Source organism: Monodelphis domestica, chromosome 4 (assembly GCF_027887165.1).
Source record: "Monodelphis domestica isolate mMonDom1 chromosome 4, mMonDom1.pri, whole genome shotgun sequence".
Classification (NCBI taxonomy): domain Eukaryota; kingdom Metazoa; phylum Chordata; class Mammalia; order Didelphimorphia; family Didelphidae; genus Monodelphis; species Monodelphis domestica.
The window spans coordinates 418183153-418206271 of record NC_077230.1 but is presented as its reverse complement, the minus strand read 5'-3'; the positions used below and the strand labels follow the sequence as shown (position 1 = coordinate 418206271).

The 23119-nt window shown below is 50.9% G+C and overlaps 1 protein-coding gene across 4 annotated transcripts in view; it reads left to right on the top strand.

Moving 5' to 3' along the window:
* Window positions 1–23119, top strand: part of RYR1 (ryanodine receptor 1) — a 96051-nt gene that overhangs the window by 28789 nt on the left and 44143 nt on the right. For all 4 annotated transcript variants that reach the window (XM_056796146.1, XM_056796144.1, XM_056796145.1 and 1 more), the window contains exons 28-49: window positions 899–1311; window positions 1786–1918; window positions 2096–2256; window positions 6245–6410; window positions 7003–7089; window positions 8280–8506; window positions 8946–9567; window positions 10017–10277; window positions 10365–10565; window positions 11218–11329; window positions 11459–11605; window positions 11966–12239; window positions 12901–13015; window positions 13446–13578; window positions 13703–13797; window positions 14356–14491; window positions 14592–14778; window positions 16041–16149; window positions 16254–16374; window positions 16485–16654; window positions 19004–19224; window positions 21034–21124. In XM_056796146.1, coding sequence (XP_056652124.1) covers window positions 899–1311; window positions 1786–1918; window positions 2096–2256; window positions 6245–6410; window positions 7003–7089; window positions 8280–8506; window positions 8946–9567; window positions 10017–10277; window positions 10365–10565; window positions 11218–11329; window positions 11459–11605; window positions 11966–12239; window positions 12901–13015; window positions 13446–13578; window positions 13703–13797; window positions 14356–14491; window positions 14592–14778; window positions 16041–16149; window positions 16254–16374; window positions 16485–16654; window positions 19004–19224; window positions 21034–21124 — 4182 coding nt within the window. The remainder of the gene's footprint in view (window positions 1–898; window positions 1312–1785; window positions 1919–2095; window positions 2257–6244; window positions 6411–7002; window positions 7090–8279; window positions 8507–8945; window positions 9568–10016; window positions 10278–10364; window positions 10566–11217; window positions 11330–11458; window positions 11606–11965; window positions 12240–12900; window positions 13016–13445; window positions 13579–13702; window positions 13798–14355; window positions 14492–14591; window positions 14779–16040; window positions 16150–16253; window positions 16375–16484; window positions 16655–19003; window positions 19225–21033; window positions 21125–23119) is intronic.

Here is a 23119-nt window from a genome sequence, read left to right as displayed (position 1 = left end):
CTTTGCCAAGAAAACCCCACAAGTGGTCATGAAGACGAGTCGGACACAACTGAAAAATGACCCAAACTAGATAAACAATAAAGTCCCTCCCAGCCAAGATATTCTAATTCTGGTGTGAGATCTAGAGAAGTGCCAGTACGGAGGGGCAGTTCGCTACCTTCTGCACTAACGTGTACCGTTTCCCATCATTATTTTACAGCTAAGTCCTAGTGAGTGCCCTGAAGTGACTGTAGGATTCAAGTTCCCATTAATGCGGCTTATGATTACGGAAAGCGTGGTCATCGCCCTTGGCCAATAGCAATGGCTAATGGGAATTTGAATAGTGTGCCCACTTCCAGGGGAATAATTCCTTGTTCCCACTAGTTGAGACTGAGCTTAGTCTGGTTTATCTTTTTTTTTTTTAACCCTTCCCTTCCATCTTAGGATCAATACTGTGGATTGGTTCCAAGGCAGAAGAGTGATAAGGGCTAGACAGTGGGGGTTAAGTGACTTGCCCAGGGTCACACAGCTGGGAAGTGTCTGAGGTCAGATTTGAACCCAGGACCTCCTGTCTCTAGGTCTGGCTCTCCATCCACTGAGCCATCCAGCTTATCTTAACTAGATCTAACTAATCAAGCAACAGACATCTATTAAGCGCCTGCTATGTGTCGGGTGCTGTGCTAGGAAACAGGGATAGAGTACAGAGAAGGAAAGGATCCCCAGTCATGGCAAGTTTGCATCCCAATGAAAGATTCGACAAGAACGTTCCAACAAAATAAATGCAATAATGGGCAGAGGAGGTTGGTGGGAGGTGGGAAGGAGGACCGCGGGCAGCCGAGGAGATGGAGAAAGGTCCCGGAGCCTCTTTGCTCGGCGGTTCCGATGTGCCCGACGCCAAATCCCCCGGCCATTCCCACAGGTGACCCGAGTGGATGGCACTGTGGACACCCCTCCCTGCCTGCGCCTGACACATCGCACGTGGGGCTCCCAGAACAGCCTGGTGGAGATGATGTTCCTGAGACTGAGCCTTCCTGTCCAGTTCTACCAGCATTTCCGCTGTACTCCGGGGGCCACTCCTCTGGCCCCGCCGGGCCCCCAGCCCCCCGGGGATGATGAGGTCCGGGCGGCTGAGCCTGACCCCGACTACGAGCAGCTGCAACGTTCGGCAGGACGCCAGGGCGAGGCTGAGGGAAACAAGGAGGGCCCGGGGGGAGCCTCCAAAGACGGGGCAGCGGGGGGACCTTCTCCGACAGGGGCTGAGGCGACGGGAGGGACCCCAGCCCGGGCCGAGAATGAGAAGGATTCTGCCACCGAGAAGAGCAAGAAGAGGGGGTGAGTGGAGTGGGGCACGGTCTGGGGCAATACCCTGAGCATGGCGATCTCAACCCAAAGAGAGGCAACATGGCATCTGTACCCGGCAGACTTGGGTTCGAATGCTAGCTCTGCCCCCTCCTAGCTGTGGAGCGTCACCTAGCAAATGAGAGGGATGGACAGGACGGTGTCCAAAGCCCCTCTAGATCCTGTGATCCTAAGATTGCCTTCTCGCACATCCAGAGGGCTAGGTCTAATCAGAGCAGCCCCCAGTGCCCAGCCGGGCATCTCCCAAAGGGTCCTCAACGATTTCAAGGGGCTCCCAACACAGCCCAGGAGCCTCTTCCCTCCAGTGGGTGCCGTGGGGACATTTTTAGGGGAAGTCGGGGAGAGGGAGCAGATATCACGATGTCAGAAACACAGACATCAGAAAAGGCGGCTCTAAGGATGGGGCTCTTCTGTCATCTGCTCTCCGCATCCCCCTCCACCCTCCAGGTTCTTGTTCAAAGCCAAGAAGGCAGCCATGATGACTCAGGCACCGGCCACACCTGCTTTGCCCCGACTCCCTCGGGACGTGGTGCCGGCTGACAATAGGGATGACCCTGAGATTATCCTCAACACCACCACGGTATGTTAGGGGAGAAGGTGGAGCCCTTTGGGGCCGGCTTCAGACCCCAGCATCTAGTCTCTTAATAGGATTCTTCTGTCAAGATCGCCTGGTTCTCCCAGCATTCCCAGGGGCTGCTGGAGGGCTCGGGGGTCCCTCTGTTCTTCCCCGTTCTACGTCTCTCTTTCTTTTTCCTAGTATTACTACTCGGTCCGGGTGTTCGCGGGCCAGGAGCCCAGCTCAGTGTGGGTGGGCTGGGTCACCCCAGACTACCACCAGTATGACATGAATTTTGACCTCACCAAAGTCCGGGTTGTGACGGTGACCATGGGGGATGAGCGAGGCAACGTACACAACAGGTCGGGACCCTGGAGATCTGGACTCTGAGGGCTGGGCATTAGAGAGCCGAAAGGCTCGGGGAAGGGAGGGCAGGCAGCCTCAGAGGGTGGGGAAAGCCACAAGCTTTGAAAAAGGAACTCTGACAACTTGCTGGATGACCTTAGAAAAGTCACGTAACAGCCTTGTTCCTCAGTTTATCCACCTATAAAATGAAAGGGTCAAAGGAGTGTATCTCGGTGGAAGAGTCTAGAATCACAGGGGAATGGACCTCTGCTTTCTGATCTGTAAAATAAGGGAATTGGCCTCAATGATCATTCAGGTTCCTTTCAGCTTGAAATCTATGAACATCTGAATTGCATAAATGATGGTTAAGCACCTACTATGTGCAAAGGACCCTAGACACTTAATAGGCTTGTCCTTGAACTTCGGATATTGTCCTAGAGTCCAGGAATACAGACACAGGACTTCAAGGACTTCCAGTCATCTAGGCAAGCAGACCCCAACAAGCATTAAGTTCATGCTTTCTTACTGTCTGTGAGACGTCTAGGAATTCTTTAATTCTTTGTTCTTTCCCTACATGGTCCCATTCTTGCATCCCTGCCTTAAGAGCAGGGAAAAGCTCCTCATATGCCCTGTCTGGAGTCTTCATCCCAATCCAATAAGCATTGATGAGGCACCTACTATGTGCCAGGCAGTGCGTTAGGGAAGCAGGCAGAAGAGCAATTGTCTCTGTCTTACGAAGTTTACATTCTCCGTGGGGCATGAAATATGGACAGACACAAATCAGAACAGTTGGAAGAAAAGTGAGAGAGAAAAGAGATTAGTAAGAATCAGGAGTGTCAGGGAAGGCTTCCTGAGCAAGGTTTGGATGGAAGACCCATAGAGGGGAGCACGCAATTGAATGGTATTACTGCCACAAATCATTTCTCCTTTCTCACCTTTGGTTCTTTTGATTTAAACTGGAAGTAGTGGACTAGATGATTTCCAAGGCCCCTCCCAGCTCTGCCATTCTCTGTTCTAAGGGCCCTCCCAGCTCTGCCATTCTCTGTTCTAAGGGTTCTCCCAGCTCTGACATTCTGTGTTCCAAGGGTTCTCCCAGCTCTGACATTCTGTGTTCCAAGGGTTCTCCCAGCTCTGACATTCTGTGTTCCAAGGGTTCTCCCAGCTCTGACATTCTGTGTTCCAAGGGTTCTCCCAGCTCTGACATTCTGTGTTCCAAGGGTTCTCCCAGCTCTGACATTCTGTGTTCCAAGGGTTCTCCCAGCTCTGACATTCTGTGTTCCAAGGGTTCTCCCAGCTCTGACATTCTGTGTTCCAAGGGTTCTCCCAGCTCTGACATTCTGTGTTCCAAGGGTTCTCCCAGCTCTGACATTCTGTGTTCCAAGGGTTCTCCCAGCTCTGACATTCTGTGTTCCAAGGGTTCTCCCAGCTCTGACATTCTGTGTTCCAAGGGTTCTCCCAGCTCTGACATTCTGTGTTCCAAGGGTTCTCCCAGCTCTGACATTCTGTGTTCCAAGGGTTCTCCCAGCTCTGACATTCTGTGTTCCAAGGGTTCTCCCAGCTCTGACATTCTGTGTTCCAAGGGTTCTCCCAGCTCTGACATTCTGTGTTCCAAGGGTTCTCCCAGCTCTGACATTCTGTGTTCCAAGGGTTCTCCCAGCTCTGACATTCTGTGTTCCAAGGGTTCTCCCAGCTCTGACATTCTGTGTTCCAAGGGTTCTCCCAGCTCTGACATTCTGTGTTCCAAGGGTTCTCCCAGCTCTGACATTCTGTGTTCCAAGGGTTCTCCCAGCTCTGACATTCTGTGTTCCAAGGGTTCTCCCAGCTCTGACATTCTGTGTTCCAAGGGTTCTCCCAGCTCTGACATTCTGTGTTCCAAGGGTTCTCCCAGCTCTGACATTCTGTGTTCCAAGGGTTCTCCCAGCTCTGACATTCTGTGTTCCAAGGGTTCTCCCAGCTCTGACATTCTCTGTTCCAAGGGTTCTCCCAGCTCTGACATTCTGTGTTCCAAGGGTTCTCCCAGCTCTGACATTCTCTGTTCCAAGGGTTCTCCCAGCTCTGACATTCTCTGTTCCAAGGGTTCTCCCAGCTCTGACATTCTCTGTTCCAAGGATTCTCCCAGCTCTGACATTCTCTGTTCCAAGGGCCCTCCCAGCTCTGACATTCTCTGTTCCAAGGGTTCTCCCAGCTCTGACAGTCTCTATTCTAAGGGTTCTCCCAACGCTGACATTTCCTGTTCTTTTATTTTAATATTTTTCCATGGTTATACGATTCATGTTCTCTCCCTCCTCTCTTCTCTCCCCTCTCTTGGAGCTGACAAGCAGTTCCACTGGATTATACATGTGTTATCACTCAGAACCCATTTCCTTGCTACTCATTCTTGTAACAGAGCAATCTTTTAAGCCAAATCGCATACCCACATAAACAAATGGTAAATCATGTTTTTCTTCTGCATTTCTACTCCCACGGTTCTTTCTCTTGTGATATTCTCTGTTTTAAGGGTTCTCCCAGCTCCAATGATCTCTGTTCTAAGCGTGCTCCCTGTTCTGACACTATTAACTATTCTAAGGGTCCTGCAAGCTCTGACATTCATACTATGAAAGACAGGCAGAGGACCTGAGTTCAGATCCCAATTCTCTCACTCACATACAAACTTTGTGACCCTGGCAGTGTCATTTTACCTCCCAAGTCCTGGGTTTCCTCCTTCTCTACCTGACCTTCATCCAAGTCTTTCCCGCTGCCTTGTGGGTATCCCTGGGGGTTCTATCCTGGGACCTCTTCTCTTCTCTTGTACTTCTCTGGTTAGTGATTTCAACAGTCACTCTGGGTTTAATGATCATCTCTAGCTCCCAACCCCAACTCTCTCTCCTGAGCTGCAGTCCTACATCACCAACTGCCTTTTGGCCATCTCAAACTGGATATCTGGTAGGCATCAACTCAATCCATATCTATTCCTCTAAACCCTCCCCTCTTAGCAGCTTCCCTGGAAAAGGCATTCAAGCATGCAACTTCCATATCATCCCTCACTCCTCATTCCCGTTTTTCCATTCTTGTCATTTCTTCACAACCCTTTTCTGTAGACCCTCATTATGTCACATCTGGACTATTGCAGTATCTGCTTGAGGATTTGCCTGCCTCAAGTCTCCCCCTATTCCAGTCTCTCTTTCATTCAACTGTAGAGTGATTTTCCTAGAGTGCAAGAATGACAATGTCACCCCCTGCTCAATAAACTGCAGTAGCTCCCTATTGCCTCCAGAATCAAATAGAAGAGGCTCTCTTTGGCTTTCCAATCCCTTCTCAACTTGACCCCTTCTTACTTTTCCAGTCTTCTTCCATTCTCCTCACTCTCTTCCATACTTGCCACGATCTAGTAACACTGGCTATTTTGTTGTTCCCCAAACTCAACATCCCATCTCTTGACTCTGAACGGGCATCTTCCTGGCTGCCCCCAAGCCTGGGGCACTCTTCCTCTTCCCCTCTGCCTCCTGGATTTCTTGGCTTCCTTCAAGTCTCAACTCAAAGCTGGCCTTTCCTAGCCCCAATGGCTATTAGTGCTTGCCCTCAAAGATCACCTGAAATGTCCTGCTATACATCATTACTCACTTCTTTGCCCTGCTAGAACATAAGTTCCTTGAGGGGAACGACTGTGTTTTCGCCTTTCTTTTATATTCTTGGTGCTCAGTACAGTGCCAGGCACATAGTAGGTGCTTCGTAAATGCTTGTTGACAGACTGAATTGAGGGGGTGACCTAGAGGACCCCCAAGGTCCCTTCCAGCTCGAGTTCCTTTGACTTGGGGCTCTGGGAGTTCCCAGGGCTCAAGGTTGAGTGGTTTTCTGTGGAGGGGGCATGCCTCTGGGTTTAGGGTCTCTGGACTTCTTTCTAGAGTCAGGTTCTGGATTCGAGAGGCTGAAGAATCCTGGGTTCAAGCTCAGGGTCTGAATCTTGGAGCTCTTGGGGCTGGGGCTCAGAGCAGCCGCTACTCACTCCCTCTCCTTTCTCTTGGCTAGTTTGAAGCGCAGTAACTGCTACATGGTGTGGGGTGGGGACTTCGTGAGTCCGGGACAGCAAGGACGCATTAGCCACACAGACATGGTCATCGGCTGCCTGGTGGACCTGGCCACTGGCCTTATGACCTTCACGGCCAATGGAAAAGAGAGCAACACCTTTTTCCAGGTCAGTCCAGCACCGAGGAGCCTTCCACTCCTCCCCCAGCCATTGGACCAGATGCCCCAAATGGATTTTCCCTTCAATCCACCCATGCCCAAGTTTCCCTGAGTCTTGCCTTCGGCTCTTATTTCCCATCACCCCACGGGGAGACTGAGCAGGGACTGCCACAGGCTGGCTTCACCTGTAACTGAGGAGGCAAGACTCAAGCTCACGCCCCCCCCCCCCCCCCCCCCCCCCCGTGTGCGGGCCAAAGTTCTTTAGGAACTCCTCGGGCTACTTGTGACCCTGGAAGTTGGATGTAGGATTCATGGAGAGGGTTGCAATCAGTTTGGGAGAGGAGGGGGGGGCCAAGGAGGGTTTGGGGGGGCCAGGGGAGGGAGGGGACCACAGTGAGCTGGAGAGGCCAGGAATTGGGACACCTTGACAGTCTGATGAGGCAGAATGAGGGAGGTTGGGGTTGAGTCCCAGGGTCTTCGGTCTCCGTCATTTGGACCCACAACGGGCTCCTTCCTCACTTTCTTTTGGCCTTGCTGGAGCAGAGTCCCCCTGCTGTCCAGCTGTGGTTCACGTCTCATGTCTTCCCTACTTTGTCCACCAGGTGGAACCAAACACAAAGTTATTTCCAGCTGCTTTTGTACTGCCCACCAACCAAAATGTTATACAATTTGAGCTGGGAAAGCTAAAGGTGATGGGGCAGGGATTGTGGCATTGGGGCACGGGCTGTGGGGGTGCGGGGTGGGGGTTGGAAGATCTCGGAGGCGGGAGGGGTCCCAGGGGACCATCAGGAGCTTCCTGGAAGAAGTGGTACAGATGAAGGACATTTGGCATGGACGGATGGATGAAATGAGTGATGGGTGAGTTGGGTGAGGGATGAATAGAAGGATGAATGAAAGGAGAAAGTCATCCACGAATGGACACAGTGGTCAATAGATGGGGTTCAGGGTAGATAGACTGATGAACAGGTGGATTAAATGATACACGGGCAAAGTGAGTGACCAATGGAGAGGGCAGGGACTGAGTAATGGAGTGAATGTTCATTGGCTGAGGTGTGTGATCCGTGAATGGATGGAATGAGGGTGGAAAGGATCATGGATGGGTAGAGCCACCAGCCAAATGGCTAGGTTAAGGGATGGATGGGATGTGTGCATGTTGGCTGGATAGGATCATTGATTATTCATGAATGGGATGGGGGCAGTGAGAGGAGAGACAGGGACAGAGAGATGGGGAGACAAACAGAGAGGAAGGGGAAGGAGGAGAGAGAGAATTCAAGGGATGGATGGAGTAACTGATACATGGGTGGAGCGAGTGGCCAATGAATAGGCTGAAGAATGGATATGTGAGTAAATATAGATTATGGTCAGTGGATGGATGGATGGATGAAGTCAAGGAGGGATGGATAAATGCTGTGCATGCGCAACAGAGGTTGAGTGGGCAGAATGGGAAATACACAGGTGGAATGAATAACAGAGATCTGGTCATTTCCTCCCTGATTATACAAACTTTCACTGATTTTAATCTAATTTTTAGAAGAGAGAGAAAGTTTGAATAGTATTAGGTCGCTGCCTCCAGAAGCTTACAGCACAGTAGGGGGACAACACAGACAAACACCATTCCATGAGCTGTCCAAAAGATGAAGTGCTGGAGGCTGAAAGGGAAGATCAGGGGAATAACCAGAAAGTTCTAGATGTCGGGGCAAGTGCCAGCAAAGGCAAGGCGGTGGAGAGATCAAGGGGATGCAAGGATCGGCATCTGGCTGATGTATAAAATGAAAGGATGGAATGCCTGGATGACTGGAAAGTTGGGGTGGATAGGGGACAGTCTCTGAGCCTCGGGCCACTCAACTTCCCCCTGGCCCCATTTGATCTCTTCCATCAGAATATCATGCCCCTGTCCGCTGCCATGTTCCTGAGTGAGCGGAAGAACCCAGCCCCTCAGTGCCCGCCACGGCTGGAGGTGCAGATGCTCATGCCCGTGTCCTGGAGCAGGATGCCCAACCACTTCCTACAGGTGGAGACAAACCGGGCGGGTGACCGCCTGGGCTGGGCTGTGCAGTGTGAGGATCCGCTCACCATGATGGCCTTGCATATTCCTGAGGAGAACCGGTTAGCCTCACCCTCCACATCCCAGACCTCAGGAGACCCATTCAGTCCCCTTGTCACTGCCCCAGGAACTGTCCCTGCATCCTTAAGCTTTGTTCTGACTCTGGAGCTAGGTGCACTCCCTTGATTTTCTCTCTATTGACAACCGCATAGTGTCCCTCTGTCTCTGCCTCTCTCTCCCTCCCTCGCTCCCTCTGTCCCTCTTTCTCCTCTCTTTGTCCCTGTCTCTGTCACTCTCCCTCTCTCTCCATCCGTCTATCTGTCTCTGCCTGAATCTCTCCATCCCTCTCTTCCATCCCTACCGTCTCTCCAGGCCGGCCTCTCTCCCTCTCTCCATCTCTCACCATTTGTCCTTCCCCGGCCCCTGCCTTTCCCAGGCTTCTCTCTCTCTCAGTCCTGCCACCATCCCTCTCTGACTCTTCTTCCCCTCTTCGGGCCACAGCTGCATGGATGTCCTGGAGCTATCGGAGCGCCTCTCCTTGCAGCGCTTCCACTCCCACACGCTGAATCTCTACCGGGCAGTGTGCGCCCTGGGGAACAACCGGGTGGCCCACGCGCTCTGCAGCCACGTGGACCAGGCTCAGCTGCTGCACGCCATCGAGGACGCACACCTCCCCGGGCCACTGAGAGCTGGCTACTACGACCTGCTCATCAGCATTCACCTGGAAAGTGCCTGCCGCTCGCGCCGCTCCATGCTCAATGAGTACATCGTGCCCCTGACCCCCGAGACCAGCACCATCACGCTCTTCCCTCCAGGCCCCTCTGCGGACCCCGGAGAGGAGAGCCCCCGGCGTCACGGGCTGCCCGGCGTCGGGACCTCCACTTCCTTGCGTCCCCCTCTCCACTTCTCTCCCCCCTGCTTTGTGGCGGCCCCGGAGGGGGCTGGCACTGCAGAGGCACCCGCCCGCTTCAGCCCCTCCATCCCCCTGGAGGTGCTCCGGGATAAGGCCCTCAGGATGCTGGGGGAGGCCGTGAGAGACGGAGGCCAGCACGCCCGTGACCCTGTGGGGGGCTCGGTGGAGTTCCAATTTGTTCCTGTCCTCAAGCTGGTGTCCACCCTGCTGGTAATCACCTAGTCGTCCGCTCCCTCCCTGTTTCCCAGCCTCCCACTCTGGCCAAGTGCCCCTTTATCCATGATGTCCTCCATCAGTCACCGAGCCTCGCACCTCCCAGTTATTCACTCCATCCATCAGTCACGCCCTTTTCTCCGGTCATCCCCTGTCCTGTGCTTGCTCACCCCGTCCTTCCTGCCCGCCCAGCCCCGGCTACATGAGGGAGGAGAGCTGGGGCCCTGCCGCAGAGGCTCTGGGGTCAGAGAGGTTTTCCCGGAGGACGGAAGGCCCAAGCCCTGGAGGATGCAGAGAGGTGGGAGAGGGAAGGAGTCCCATGATGCAGTGTGTGTGGGCAGGGGGCACACAGGCCGGGGGAGAAGAGGGCCCATAGGATGAGGAAGCCGAGGGAGCCCGACTTGCAGTGGGGGAAGCTTCAGAGCACTCTGGCCTTGCTCCTGCAGGTGATGGGCATCTTTTGCGATGAAGACGTCAAGCAAATCCTGAGGATGATCGAGCCCGAGGTCTTCAAGGAAGAAGAGGAAGAAGAAGAGGAAGAGGAAGAAGATGAAGAAGAAAAGGAGGAAGATGAAGAAGCAGAGGAAGAAGAGAAGGAGGAGGAGGAGGTGAAGGAGGAGGAGGAGGAAGAGAAGGGAGAGGAAGAAGAAGCAGCTGTGGAGGAAGGCCTTCTTCAGATGAAGCTGCCAGAGTCGGTCAAGCTACAGGTGGCTTGGGTGGTGGTCAGAGTCCAGGGGGGTCGTCCAGTGCTAGGTCCGGCGGCCCTCGAGCTCATCCTCTCTCTGGGTCTCTAGATGTGCCATCTGCTGGAGTACTTCTGTGACCAGGAACTACAGCACCGCGTGGAAGCCCTCATCGCCTTCTCTGAGCGCTATGTGGACCGACTCCAGGGCAACCAGCGCTGCCGCTATGGGCTGCTCATGCGGGCCTTCACCATGTCTGCAGCAGAGACCGCCCGGCGCACCCGAGAGTTCCGCTCTCCACCTCAGGAGCAGGTCTTGGATGACCGGCCTCTGCAGACCCTCCATGTGCCTCTTCTCTGGCCCCCAGCCCTTCCTTTCCACCTCCCTGACCCCTGATCCTTCACCCCCTGCTCCCCGGCCCTTTAAGCCCTGCTCTCTGAACCCTTTGCTCCATGCCTGGCACATAGTAGGTGTTCCATAAATGCTTATTCCTTTCCCTTCTCTCTCCCTTATCCCACCCCCCAATTTTCTACCCCTACTCCTTGACTCTACTCCTTCCCCTGCTCTCTGACCACTGACCTTCCCTCCTACTCCTCCATCCTGGGGCCTCCCTTTATTGTTTTCTGTCCCCAACCCTGCTCCGAACTCTCCTCTGACTTTTCAGGCCCAGAGCCTCCACTCCCCTGTGGTTTAACCTCTGACCCCTTCTGCATAGCCTCTGACCTTCCTTCCAGCCCTTGCCCTCTGACCCTAACTCTGCAGCCCCTCCTTTTCTAACCCTTTACCCTTCTCTCCTTGCCCTCTGTCCCCAACCTCTACTGTGACACTAAGCCTCCCCATGCCCCGTGCTGTTACCCTTTCCTCTGTGCTCCATCATACTTGCCTTAGAGCCTGGTCCCTTGAGCCAGAACCCTTTCCACTGCTCTCCTGCCATTGGGCACTCAAGCTCTGCTCTCCTTTCCAGATCAACATGCTTCTGCATTTCAAAGGGGGAGAAGATGAGGAGGAATGCCCAGTCCCCGATGAAGTGCGGCAGGAGCTGTTAGATTTTCACCAGGACCTGCTGCTGCACTGTGGTGAGGACACCCTTCCCCAGACCTCCCTAGGAATCCCCCCCACACTCCCCATCCCCCCTAAGAACCTGGCTCCTTCCCAGGGCCCCCACCCTAGACCAGGACCCTCCAACACTCCCTCCATCCCATCAGGCATCCAGTTGGAGGGAGAGGAGGAGGAGATAGAAGAAGAGACCACTCTGGGCAGTCGGCTGATGAACTTGCTGGAAAAGGTGAAGCTAGTGAAGAAGAAGGAAGAGGAACCAGAGGACAGCCCTGCTCCTGAGGAGAAAAAGCCTGGTGAGGAGAAGTCCTGTCCTGGTCCCTGAGGGAAGGCACGGCCATGCCTGGGCAAGTGCCCAGCCTGAGGGAGTACACTCAAAACCTGGAGGAACACAACACAAGGAAGAGATGGCGAGCAAGAAGGCAGGGAGCTGGAAAGACAGAAACAGAAGGCAGTGATAAAGTAGCAGGCAGGAGAAAGGGAGAGAGCAAGAATGTAGCAGCCTAGGGTGGTAGAGTTCAAGTCCAGTTTCAGACACATGATTTAGTCAGTTTAACTGCTACTGGGGGTGAGGGTGGGGGATGGAGGATAGAGGGGGCGGCTGGTCTCATCCTTTGCCCCATCTCCACCTGCCTTTACCTTTTCTGCTGCCTTAGAGTCCCTGCAAGAGCTAGTCTCTCACACAATGGTGCACTGGGCTCAAGAGGACTTCATCCAAAACCCAGAATTGGTTCGAGCCATGTTCAGCCTCCTCCACCGTCAGTATGATGGCCTTGGGGAGCTGCTCCGGGCCTTGCCTAGAGCCTACACCATCTCCCTGTCCTCCGTGGAGGACACCATGAGCCTCCTGGAGAGCCTGTGTCAGATCCGTTCCCTGCTCATTGTGCAGATGGGGCCACAGGAAGAAAACCTCATGATCCAGAGCATTGGGTAACCGCAGACTCCCTCAACCTCCCTCACCTCAGCCTGATATCTGTTCCTCCCCCTTCCTTCCACATCCTGACCTTATGCAGCTCCTCTCAGGTCCCTCCTCCCTTCCCTCTCTCTCCCTTTCTCTCCTCCTCCATCTTGGAAGGGACGATTTGGGCTCATTTCCTTAGCTTAGGGAGCTCCCAGTGAGGAAGTTCTTCCTACTAATCTGGTTTAAATACTGTAGAAATATTCTCTCATCTGACTCTCATCATAACCCTGTCGGCACTCTGTAATACATACACCCTTAGAGAGTCACCTCAGTCACTGAAATGTGACGTGCCTGGCATCATGTAGTCAGCATGTGTCTTTGGTGAGATTTGAACTCAGATCTGCCTGGTTCTGAGGTTGGTTGTCTGTCTACTCTATTAGGCTGCCTCTCAGATGAGCCCCCCCCTTTTTTTTAAACCCTTACCTTCTGTCTTGGAATCAATACCATGTATTGGTTCCAAGGCAGAGGTGGTAAGGGCTAGGCAATGGGGGTCAAGTGACTTGCTACCTGTCACTGACCAGAAAACCATCCCTCCAGAATCCCAGCCCAGCCTGTTTTCTCCTCTCTCCCGCAATCAATGGACCAGGGCCTTGGTGACTCGGGTGACCCCCCTCTCCCTTTCTTCTGCAGGAATATTATGAACAACAAGGTGTTCTACCAGCACCCAAACCTGATGAGGGCTTTAGGGATGCATGAGACAGTGATGGAAGTGATGGTCAATGTATTAGGAGGTGGAGAGTCTAAGGTAAGCTGAGACTGGGACTCCTGGAAAGAGAAATCTCTGAGTCGGATGCTCCAAGGAAAAGAAGACTCTCACAGCCTAGGGTAGAAGGAAAACGAGATTCTTCTCAGAGGCTGGGACCTCAGGGGGAAGAAGGCTCTCCAAACCTGAGTCTGATCGGGAGGGGGGAAACTCTCAGGGGCTGGGACTACACGAGGGATCAAAGCTTTTAGCACCTGAGACTGACAAGAAGGGGGGAAAGCTCTCAGAGGCTGGGACCTCCAGGGGAAGAAGGCTCTTGGTCCCCGGGAGTGACAGAGAAGAGAAAAATCAGCCTGGAGATGCTAGAGGGAGAAACTTTTCTTAAAACTGATTGAGGGGAAGATGACTCAGAACTTTGGTGAGCTAGGGAGAAGCTCTCATTCAGAGCCCAGGGTGTCTGTCCTTCCTTTAGGAAATCCGCTTCCCCAAGATGGTCACCAGCTGCTGCCGGTTCCTTTGCTATTTCTGCCGCATCAGTCGCCAGAACCAAAGATCCATGTTTGACCACCTCAGCTACCTGCTGGAAAACAGTGGAATTGGCCTGGGTAAGGCCATGCTGCCTTGAGGCACCACCCCAGGGTGCTCTTCATGCCCCTGAATTCCTCTCCTGCCAGTTTCTCTGTATCCCTCCCCACCCCTGAGTCACCCTTCTGTCTGTCCCCTATGCAGGCATGCAGGGCTCCACTCCACTGGATGTGGCAGCTGCCTCCGTTATAGACAACAATGAGTTGGCCCTGGCCCTTCAGGAACAGGACCTGGAAAAGGTGGGAATTCCTCAGACTCATCATGTCCTCTGAGTGCTCCCCCCACCCTCACCCTGTGACCCAAGGAGAATCAGTGCTCCACCCAAAGGGGAGACTGAGCTTTGTTTTGTTTTGGTTTTTTAAAAAACCCTTACCTCTGTCTTAGAGTCTTCTGCCAAGGCAGAAGAGTGGTAAGGGCTAGGCAATGAGAGTAAAGTGACTTGCCCAGGGTCACACAGCTAGGAAGTATCTGAGACCAGATTTGAACCCAGGACCTCCCATCTCTAGGCTTGGCTCTCAATCCGCTGAGCCACCCAGCTGCCCCTTGGGCTTTGTTGTTTAAAAGCCACTGGTCTAAGGGAAATGGGTATCACAGCTTTGCCCTCAGACACTCCTAAACCAAGAGGAAACCCAGTTCTTTCTAGAGGGGAGCCACCTGTAAAATAAGGGGGGGACTCAAAGCAACAGCTAGGTCTAAGTCTGATGATCCCAGAGAGTCTTGGTGGATGTGTGTGTGTGTGCACATGAGACCCAGGGGGAGGACTAAATGACCCCATTCCTCTCCCCATTCCCTCTTAGGTGGTTTCTTATCTAGCTGGCTGTGGCCTTCAGAGCTGCCCGATGTTGTTGGCCAAGGGCTACCCTGATATTGGCTGGAACCCCGGTGGCGGGGAGCGCTACCTTGACTTTCTCAGATTCGCTGTCTTTGTTAATGGTGAGGATGCAAGGCAATCACAGCAGGCTTCTTGGTGGAAGGGAGGTGGCTGGGCAGCTGCCTGAACTCTCTACCCTTCCGACCTACCCAATCCTCCCAGGAGAGAGTGTGGAAGAGAATGCCAATGTCGTGGTGCGTCTGCTCATCCGGCGTCCAGAATGCTTTGGTCCAGCCCTGAGGGGAGAGGGAGGCTCAGGACTGCTGGCCGCTATGGAAGAAGCAATCCGGATCTCAGAAGATCCCGCTCGAGATGGCCCCGGTGTCAGGAAGGACCGGAGGCGAGACCAGTGAGTAATCCCAGAATCCTAGAATTCTGAGCAGCCCTAGCATTCTTGTGGACCTTTTCTGTCCTGGACTCCCTCCTGAGTCTGGTGAAGCCTATGAGTCCCTTCTCAGAATCATGCTTTTAAATTCAGAAAATAAATACACAGGAGTACAGAAGAAACCAATTCTATTGAAATTCAATCATCAAAATATTTTTTTTAAGTTCGCAGACCCCCTAGGTTTAGGATCCCTGGCCTAATCATCCAATCCTTGTTGGAGGGCCAAAGTCACGGAGAGCTCATTACTTCTCAAAGCATTTTGGGAGAGTGCCAATTAACCATGGCTTTTTTTTAAACCATTACTTTCTATCTTAGAATTGACATTAAGTATTGATTCCAAGGCAGAAGAGAAGTATAGGCTGGGCCATGGGGGTTAAGTGACTTGCCCAGGGTCACAAAGCTAGGAAGTGTCTGAGGGCAAATTTGAATCCAGGACCTCCTGACTCTCAGACTGGCTCTCTATCTACTGAACCACCTAGGTACCCATCAATTAATCTCTTAATAGCTAGCATTTACCTAATATATTGTGGGTTGAAAAGAGCTTTGCCTAAGTTATCTCATTTTATTTTCACAACAACCCTGGGAGGTAGATGTTATTATTATCCCTATTTTTCAGATGGGAAAACTGAGGCAAGCAAAAGTTAAGTGACTTGCCCAGGGTCACACAGCTAAGAAATATCTAAGATAGGATTTGGAGTCAGGTCTTTCTGTGTCCAAGTCCAGCACTCTATCCATTTTACCACCTCTGCAACTTTGTGGCTTCTACCTGCCCCATCTTGGTCTCATTTCCTCTTCAAACTTCTCTCACTTCTACTTTCCCATCCTCCCTAGGAATCCTTTCCTGGTCTACCCCTATTGTTACTGTCTTTTCCTCTGAGATCTCTTCCCATTAATACTATCTACCTTGTATAGACCTGGCGGTTATCACGTTGTCTCCCATTAGACTGTGAGCTCCTTGAGGGCAGGGGATTTTTTCATGTAGGCAGCAGATAGAGCTCTGAGGATGGAGGAAGGAAGACTTGAGTTCAAATCCAGCCTAGCTGTGTGACCTTGGGCAAGTCACTTAACCCTTGGTTTATTTCAGTTGCCTCATCTGTAAAATAGGATAACAACAGCACCTACCTCCCAAGGCTGTTGTGAAGATCCCCAAAATCATATTTGGAAAACACTTAGACACTGTCTGGGATGTTTAATAAAATGCTCATGGACTGACTCTCTTCACTCAGCCACGGTGAGGATGCCCCTGAAGAAAACCGGGTGCACCTGGGAAATGCCATCATGTCATTCTACTCAGCCCTGATCGATCTGCTGGGACGCTGTGCTCCTGAGACACACGTGAGTGTCAGGTGGAAGGGGCAGCTGGGCAGGGATCATGGCAAAGGGGCTAGAGGGGCTGGAAGGCCAAGATATACCCTTCTCTCTTCCCTTCTCAATCACAGTTGATCCAAGCTGGGAAGGGAGAGGCGCTGAGGATCCGGGCCATCCTGCGCTCCCTGGTGCCCCTGGATGACCTCGTGGGCATTATCAGCCTCCCCCTTCAGATCCCCACCCTGGGGAAAGGTACAGGGCTGGGCGAGTCCTTTCCAAGGGAAGATTGGAAGCAAGCCTCGGGGTTGTAGGGCCATTCAATTGGCCAATGACTAATGTCCCTCCTGGGTTTCCCCTGACAGATGGAGCCCTGGTACAGCCTCGGATGTCAGCCTCCTTTGTGCCTGACCACAAGGCCCCCATGGTCCTCTTCCTGGACCGAGTCTACGGTATCGATAGCCAGGACTTCCTCCTTCATGTTCTTGATGTGGGCTTCCTGCCTGACATGCGGGCGGCTGCCTCCCTCGACACAGTGAGTGATCCCCTCCCCACCGCCAGCTCCACAGCACCCCTTTGGAGAATGTGCCCAGATGACAGCCATCGTCCCCTCAAATAAGAGCCCCTAGAACGCCCACTCATACCATCCTCCATGGAACGTCCTGCCCAGCACAACCCTAGTATAACACCACCGCCGAGCTGCATGGGCGGAGGGCACCGGCACTTCTTTTTTCTATGTATAACCCACATCGTCTTTGGATGTTTTCACTTCTCTACGGCCCTCCTTCCTACCCCTTCTAGAGAGACTCCCCTATGACAAAGCTGAGAGCAGCGAGAAAAAGAAAGAAAGCAGTTTAGCCAAAGCAAGCCCGACATCGCCAGTCAGAGGGCGCATGAAACGCTCCGCCCTCATAGTCCCCCGTGCAAGCAGTGGAAGGGCTCCATCCTCCCATCTCTTTGGGAACAAACGACTTCCTTGCTATCTGCTCCCCACCCACGCACCCCTCCTTCCAAAAGAACTCTTCCTTGGCACGAAGAAATACCCAGCAAAACCAGTCCACACATTGGTCCCCTCATGGTGCCCTTGTGGTCTACCAGCTCCCTCCCCAAGAAGTGGAAGGCAGCTTCCCTCCTAGTCCTCTGAAGTCACCGCCATTGACCCCTGCACTGAACAGAGTTCTGTTGCTTTCTGTGTTTTACTTCATGTTGTTGTATAAATTGTTCTCTGATTCTGGTTACTTTGCTTGGCATCAGTTTACCTGTTTACCTTCCACATGCCACCCCTGACTAACACTCTCCAGCTGACACTTCCGGAACACTCTCTGGTCTCTCTCCATTTAGCTTAGCCCTATAGTAATACGACCCCCATACAAGACTCCCATATGCCTTTTCTCTGGCCCCCCCATATTGGTAATCTCCATGTAAGACTCCCATATACCTTCTCTTTGGTGCCCCCATAGAAGACTCCCATATGCCTTTTCTCTGCCCCCCCCATATTGGTAATCTCCATGTAAGACTCCCATATACCTTCTCTTTGGTGCCCCCATAGAAGACTCCCATATGCCTTTTCTCTGCCCCCCCCATATTGGTAATCTCCATGTAAGACTCCCATATACCTTCTCTTTGGTGCCCCCATAGAAGACTCCCATATGCCTTTTCTCTGCCCCCCCATATTGGTAATCTCCATGTAAGACTCCCATATACCTTCTCTTTGGTGCCCCCATAGAAGACTCCCATATACCTTCTCTCTGACCCCTCATAATTATAGCTCCCATACAAGAGTCCCATATGCCTTTTCTCTGCCCCACCCCATTGGTGGGCCCTATGTAGGACTCCCATATGCCTTTTCTCTGCCCCCCCCCATTGGTGGGCCCTATGTAGGACTCCCATATGCCTTTTCTCTGCCCCCCCATTGGTGGGCCCTATGTAGGACTCCCATATGCCTTTTCTCTGCCCCCCCCCCCATTGGTGGGCCCTATGTAGGACTCCCATATGCCTTTTCTCTGCCTCCCCCATTGGTGGGCCCTATGTAGGACTCCCATATGCCTTTTCTCTGCCCCCCCATTGGTGGGCCCTATGTAGGACTCCCATATGCCTTTTCTCTGCCCCCCCCATTGGTGGGCCCTATGTAGGACTCCCATATGCCTTTTCTCTGCCCCCCCATTGGTGGGCCCTATGTAGGACTCCCATATGCCTTTTCTCTGCCCCCCCCCCATTGGTGGGCCCTATGTAGGACTCCCATATGCCTTTTCTCTGCCCCCCCCCATTGGTGGGCCCTATGTAGGACTCCCATATGCCTTTTCTCTGCCCCCCCCATTGGTGGGCCCTATGTAGGACTCCCATATGCCTTTTCTCTGCCCCCCCCCCCATTGGTGGGCCCTATGTAGGACTCCCATATGCCTTTTCTCTGCCCCCCCCATTGGTGGGCCCTATGTAGGACTCCCGTATGCCTTCTCTTTGCCCCCCATTTTGGTAGCCCCCACATCAAACTCCCATATACCTTCTCTCTGCCCCCCATATTAGCAACCCCGAGTAAGATTCCTACTCTAACTATGCCACTCCTCTTTGAATCCTAATATCCTTACCGTATTAAGCACCTTTTGTATGTCTATCTCCACCTCCGTGCTCTACATAGCACCCCTCCCCCTATAACCCTCTGACAACATCCCCATTTGAATTTCTCATGCCAACAACCCCCCATATAACCTCCCTGTAGAGCGGCCCCCAAAGGTGCCCCCCTCCCCCTGGGCCAGGGAGAGACTGGGAAGGGAATCTCCTCAATGTCCCGGGAAAGAGGCACGTGGGGAGCCAAGGATGTGCGTGGGCTCGGTGACCTCTCAGGTCACTTCCAGTCGTACGTCTGTGACCCTGTGATGTCCTGCAGGCGACCTTCAGCACCACGGAGATGGCCCTGGCTTTGAACCGCTATCTGTGCACGGCGGTGCTCCCTCTCATCACCAAGTGCGCCCCGCTGTTCGCTGGAACGGAGCACCGCGCCATCATGGTGGACTCCATGCTGCACACTGTGTACCGCCTGTCCCGAGGACGCTCTCTCACCAAGGCCCAGAGAGATGTCATTGAGGACTGCCTTATGGCGCTCTGCAGGTGAGTGGGCGTGGTGGGGGTGGGGGAGGGGGCGCAGGAGAAGAGGAGGAAGGGCCAGAGTCCCGAGGGGAGGAGGCGAGGGGTGAGCATCCGCATCCGGGGATCTCAGCTCCACCCCAGGGGCGATAACAGGGAGTGGTCAGAGACTGAGGGCTGTAGTTGGAGAGAGGAAGCCGGTTTGTTTATGCCCCGATTCTATGGTGTGGTGCTGCTGCGCAGTCATTTTCAGGCTTGTCGCATCCTTCATCACCTCCTTTAGGGTTTTCTTTAGTAGAGTTCCTGGAGCGGTTGGCCATTTCCCTCTCCAGTTCATTTTACACATGAGGAAACTGAGGCAAACAGGGTTCAGTGACTTACCCAGGGTCACACCGCTAATAAATGTCTGTGGCTAGATGCGAATTTACAAAGATGAATTTTCCTGAACCCAGGATGTGCCACCTCGATGCTGTGACTTGGAGCAAATCAGTTAACCTCTATGAAACTCAGTTTCTCCACCTGTAAAATGGAGCTTATAATACCCTTCCTACCTCCTCCTGAGACTGTAAGTTGTAGGGCTTTATCGAGAGAGAGTAGTTTCACAGCTAGAAGTACCTCCCATTGATAAAATCACAGAGTGCTTGGGATCGAGTGAGCTCAATAGAAATGTCAGTTATCATCATCATCATTATTATTATCTCTGCAAAAGAATTCCTATGGCCTGGATTAATTTGAGACTCGAGTGAGACAGCCTCCATAAAGTTATTATTATCTTGTTCTGCTCTATTATTACTATTATTATTGCACTGTATTATTATGGTAGACTGGAAGGGTCAAAATGCCATTGGTATAATGGATGACCAGCAGAGAAGCTCCCAAGGCAGATCACTCCCCTGCCTATTATTTTTTAATGAAATATGACATTTAAAAATTTTAAATTATTAAATTGTATTAAAATATTATTCAAATTTATTTTATATTTTATTTTAAAATTAAATGCATCATTTTGTTATTTATTGTTATAAATTACATTAAACTATTAAATTATATCAAAATCTACATTTATGAAATGTCATTTTAAAATTTACATTTTTAATTATATTAAAATATTAGTTAAATTTATTTTATATTTCATCTTAAAATTAAATGCATTGTTTGATTAGTTGCTATAAATTACATTTAACTATTAAATTATACCAAAATCTAAATTTATGAAATAAAATTTACATTATTAAATTACATTAAAATATTTAATTTTTTTGTATTTTATTTTAAAATTAAATGCCCTATCTTGTTATTTGTTGTTATAAATTACATTAAACTATTACATTATTCCAAAATCAAATTTATGAGATATGACAGTTTAAAATTTAAATTATTAAATTATTTAAATTTATTTTATATTTCCTTTTAAATTTAATACATTATTTTGTTATTTAATATTATTAATTACATTAAACTATTACAGTATGCCAAAATCAAGATTTATGAACTATGACATTTTTAATTTCTTCTTAATTACTTGCAAAGACAATTTTTTACAATTTGTTTTATTTTGAGTTCCAAATTCTTTCCCTCCCTCTTCTCTCCCCTCCTTGAAAAGGCAAGCAATTTGATAATCGATTATCCATGTGCAACCATGCCAGAGCAGAAAGAGTTTCAGTGACTTCCCTAGATTCCCACAATCCATTTGGGTTGGAGGCAAGACTTGAGTGTGGGTCTTCCTGTTTCTCTCTAATGCTTGCTCTCTTTTGTTAACCACACCTTATTGCTTCTCCCTCACTAACATGACTACTGCTATTCATATCAACTACCTTTTGTCCTTGATCCCAGGTACATTCGTCCATCCATGCTCCAGCATCTTCTGCGTCGACTGGTATTTGATGTTCCCATCCTCAATGAATTTGCCAAGATGCCCCTCAAGGTACCTGGGATTGGGGAATGAGGAAAGAGAAGAGGCACATGGTCTCTAACCAGTGTATTCATTCATATTCCAAATTGGTATTGGGATAGGGAGTAGACTGGTGATTTTATGGCACATGGGGAACTCCCAGGTGAGGAAAATCCCTCTACAGCTGGAGATTGGCACCTTCACTTTTCTCTGTATTCTTAGAGTTGCCCAGAGGCACACTGCAATTCTTGAGAAGCAGGATTTGAACTCGTGTTCCTGACTCCAAGGCCAGCCGTCTATGCATTATTTCATGTTGCCTATATCAGATTCTCAAATGAGCACATCCATTAATCCAATTCCAGTTCCATAGATGTGGATGGTGCACCTATGTGTGCCAAGCTCTGTACTAAGCGCTGGGGGAGCTGGAAAGTTTGCCCTCATGATGTCTAGACCCAAGCACAAATAATTATGCCACAAGGCTGATGGGAAAGGTCAGTATAGACCTAGCTTCTTGGGGAAGGGGAGGGGAGGAGAAGAGAGGAAGGATTTGAATTGGACTTTTTGGGGGGTTCATTTTAAAATTAAATTAAAATGTTTTTATTGAGCCAAAATAATATTTTTTCTCTCCTTTTCACCTTCTCATCCCCACTGGGAAAAAAAAGAGAAGCCAAAACCAGAGTCTTTGTCATAGATATATGCAATCAAGCCCAAGGAATTATTTCTTTTAAAGGTTAGGGAGGTAGGAGCAGCTAGGTCGTACAGTGGTTAGAGCTCCAGACCTGAGGACAGGTTCTTGGGTTCAAATATGGCCTCAGACACTTCCTAGTTGTGTGACCCTGGGCAAGTCACTTAACCCCTATTGCCTAGCCATTGCTGCCCTTCAGTCTTAAGACTGCTACTAAGACAGAAGATAAGAGTTTAAAAAATTAATAAAAAAGAAAAAAGAAAGGTTCAGTAGGAAAACAGTAAGGGGAGGGAGGGCACCCCAAACAAAAGATACCATGGGCAAATGAGCAGATCATGGGGTAGTTTCAGTGGGGAAGAGGTGGAATCAGAATGTATGGGAAGAAACGGGGTATAGTGGATAGAGGGCTTAATTAACTTGGAGTCAGAAAGACCTGAGTTCAAGTTCTGTCTCCAATACTCTATGACCCTGGGCAAGTCTTCTAACTTCTAATTTCTATAACTTCAGTGTTCTTCTCTGTAACATCAGGAGGTAGAGGGTAGGCTTCAAATCTGTGGTCCTTTGGTCTTCTTCATGAAAGAACGTAAGAGGGCAGCTGGGTGGCTCAGTGGATAGAGAGCCAGGTCTGGAGACAGATTCAAGTCTGGCCTCAGACACTTCCTAGCTGTGTGACCCTGGGCAAGTCATTTAACCCCCATTGCCCAGCCCTTACTTCTCTTCTTCCTTGGAACTGACAGTATCAATTCTGAGATAGAACGTAACTGTTAAAAAGAAAGTGAGATGAGATGTTTGGCGCCATATTGTGCAAGCCTCGAATGCCAAGCAGCGAAGTCTGAACTTTACCCCATAAATGACCGGATCATGTCCTCAGCTTCGCTTTCCCCAGTGAACATGCTCACTTTCACACTGTCCTGTACTTGTAGTCTAAGCTGTCAAGACCCTTTGGATCCTGGCTCTGCCTTTCCATATTACATCCATTGTGCCATCTGCGTCTCTGAGAAAGCATGTGCCCTCTCTTCCTTTATCTCAGTCACTGATTAAAAAAAATAAGTACGAGGCCAATCACAGACCCCTGGGGCCCTCCTCCCCTGGATGACCATTTGGGGGGCAGGAGGCTGGCCACTCAATGATCGAACTCACCCTAATTATAGTTGCTGCTCATGTTTAAATCCATCAATAAGGATTTAATAAGCAACTTCTCTGTGCCAGGCTCTGGGGGGGCCAGAGATAAAATAAGAAGCAGTTCCTGCCCTCAAGGGGCTTCCCTTCTCTTTCAGGGAGACAACATGTGTGCAGATAAGCACATCCATAATCATTTGGTCAGGGAGGAGCAGAGGGAGATT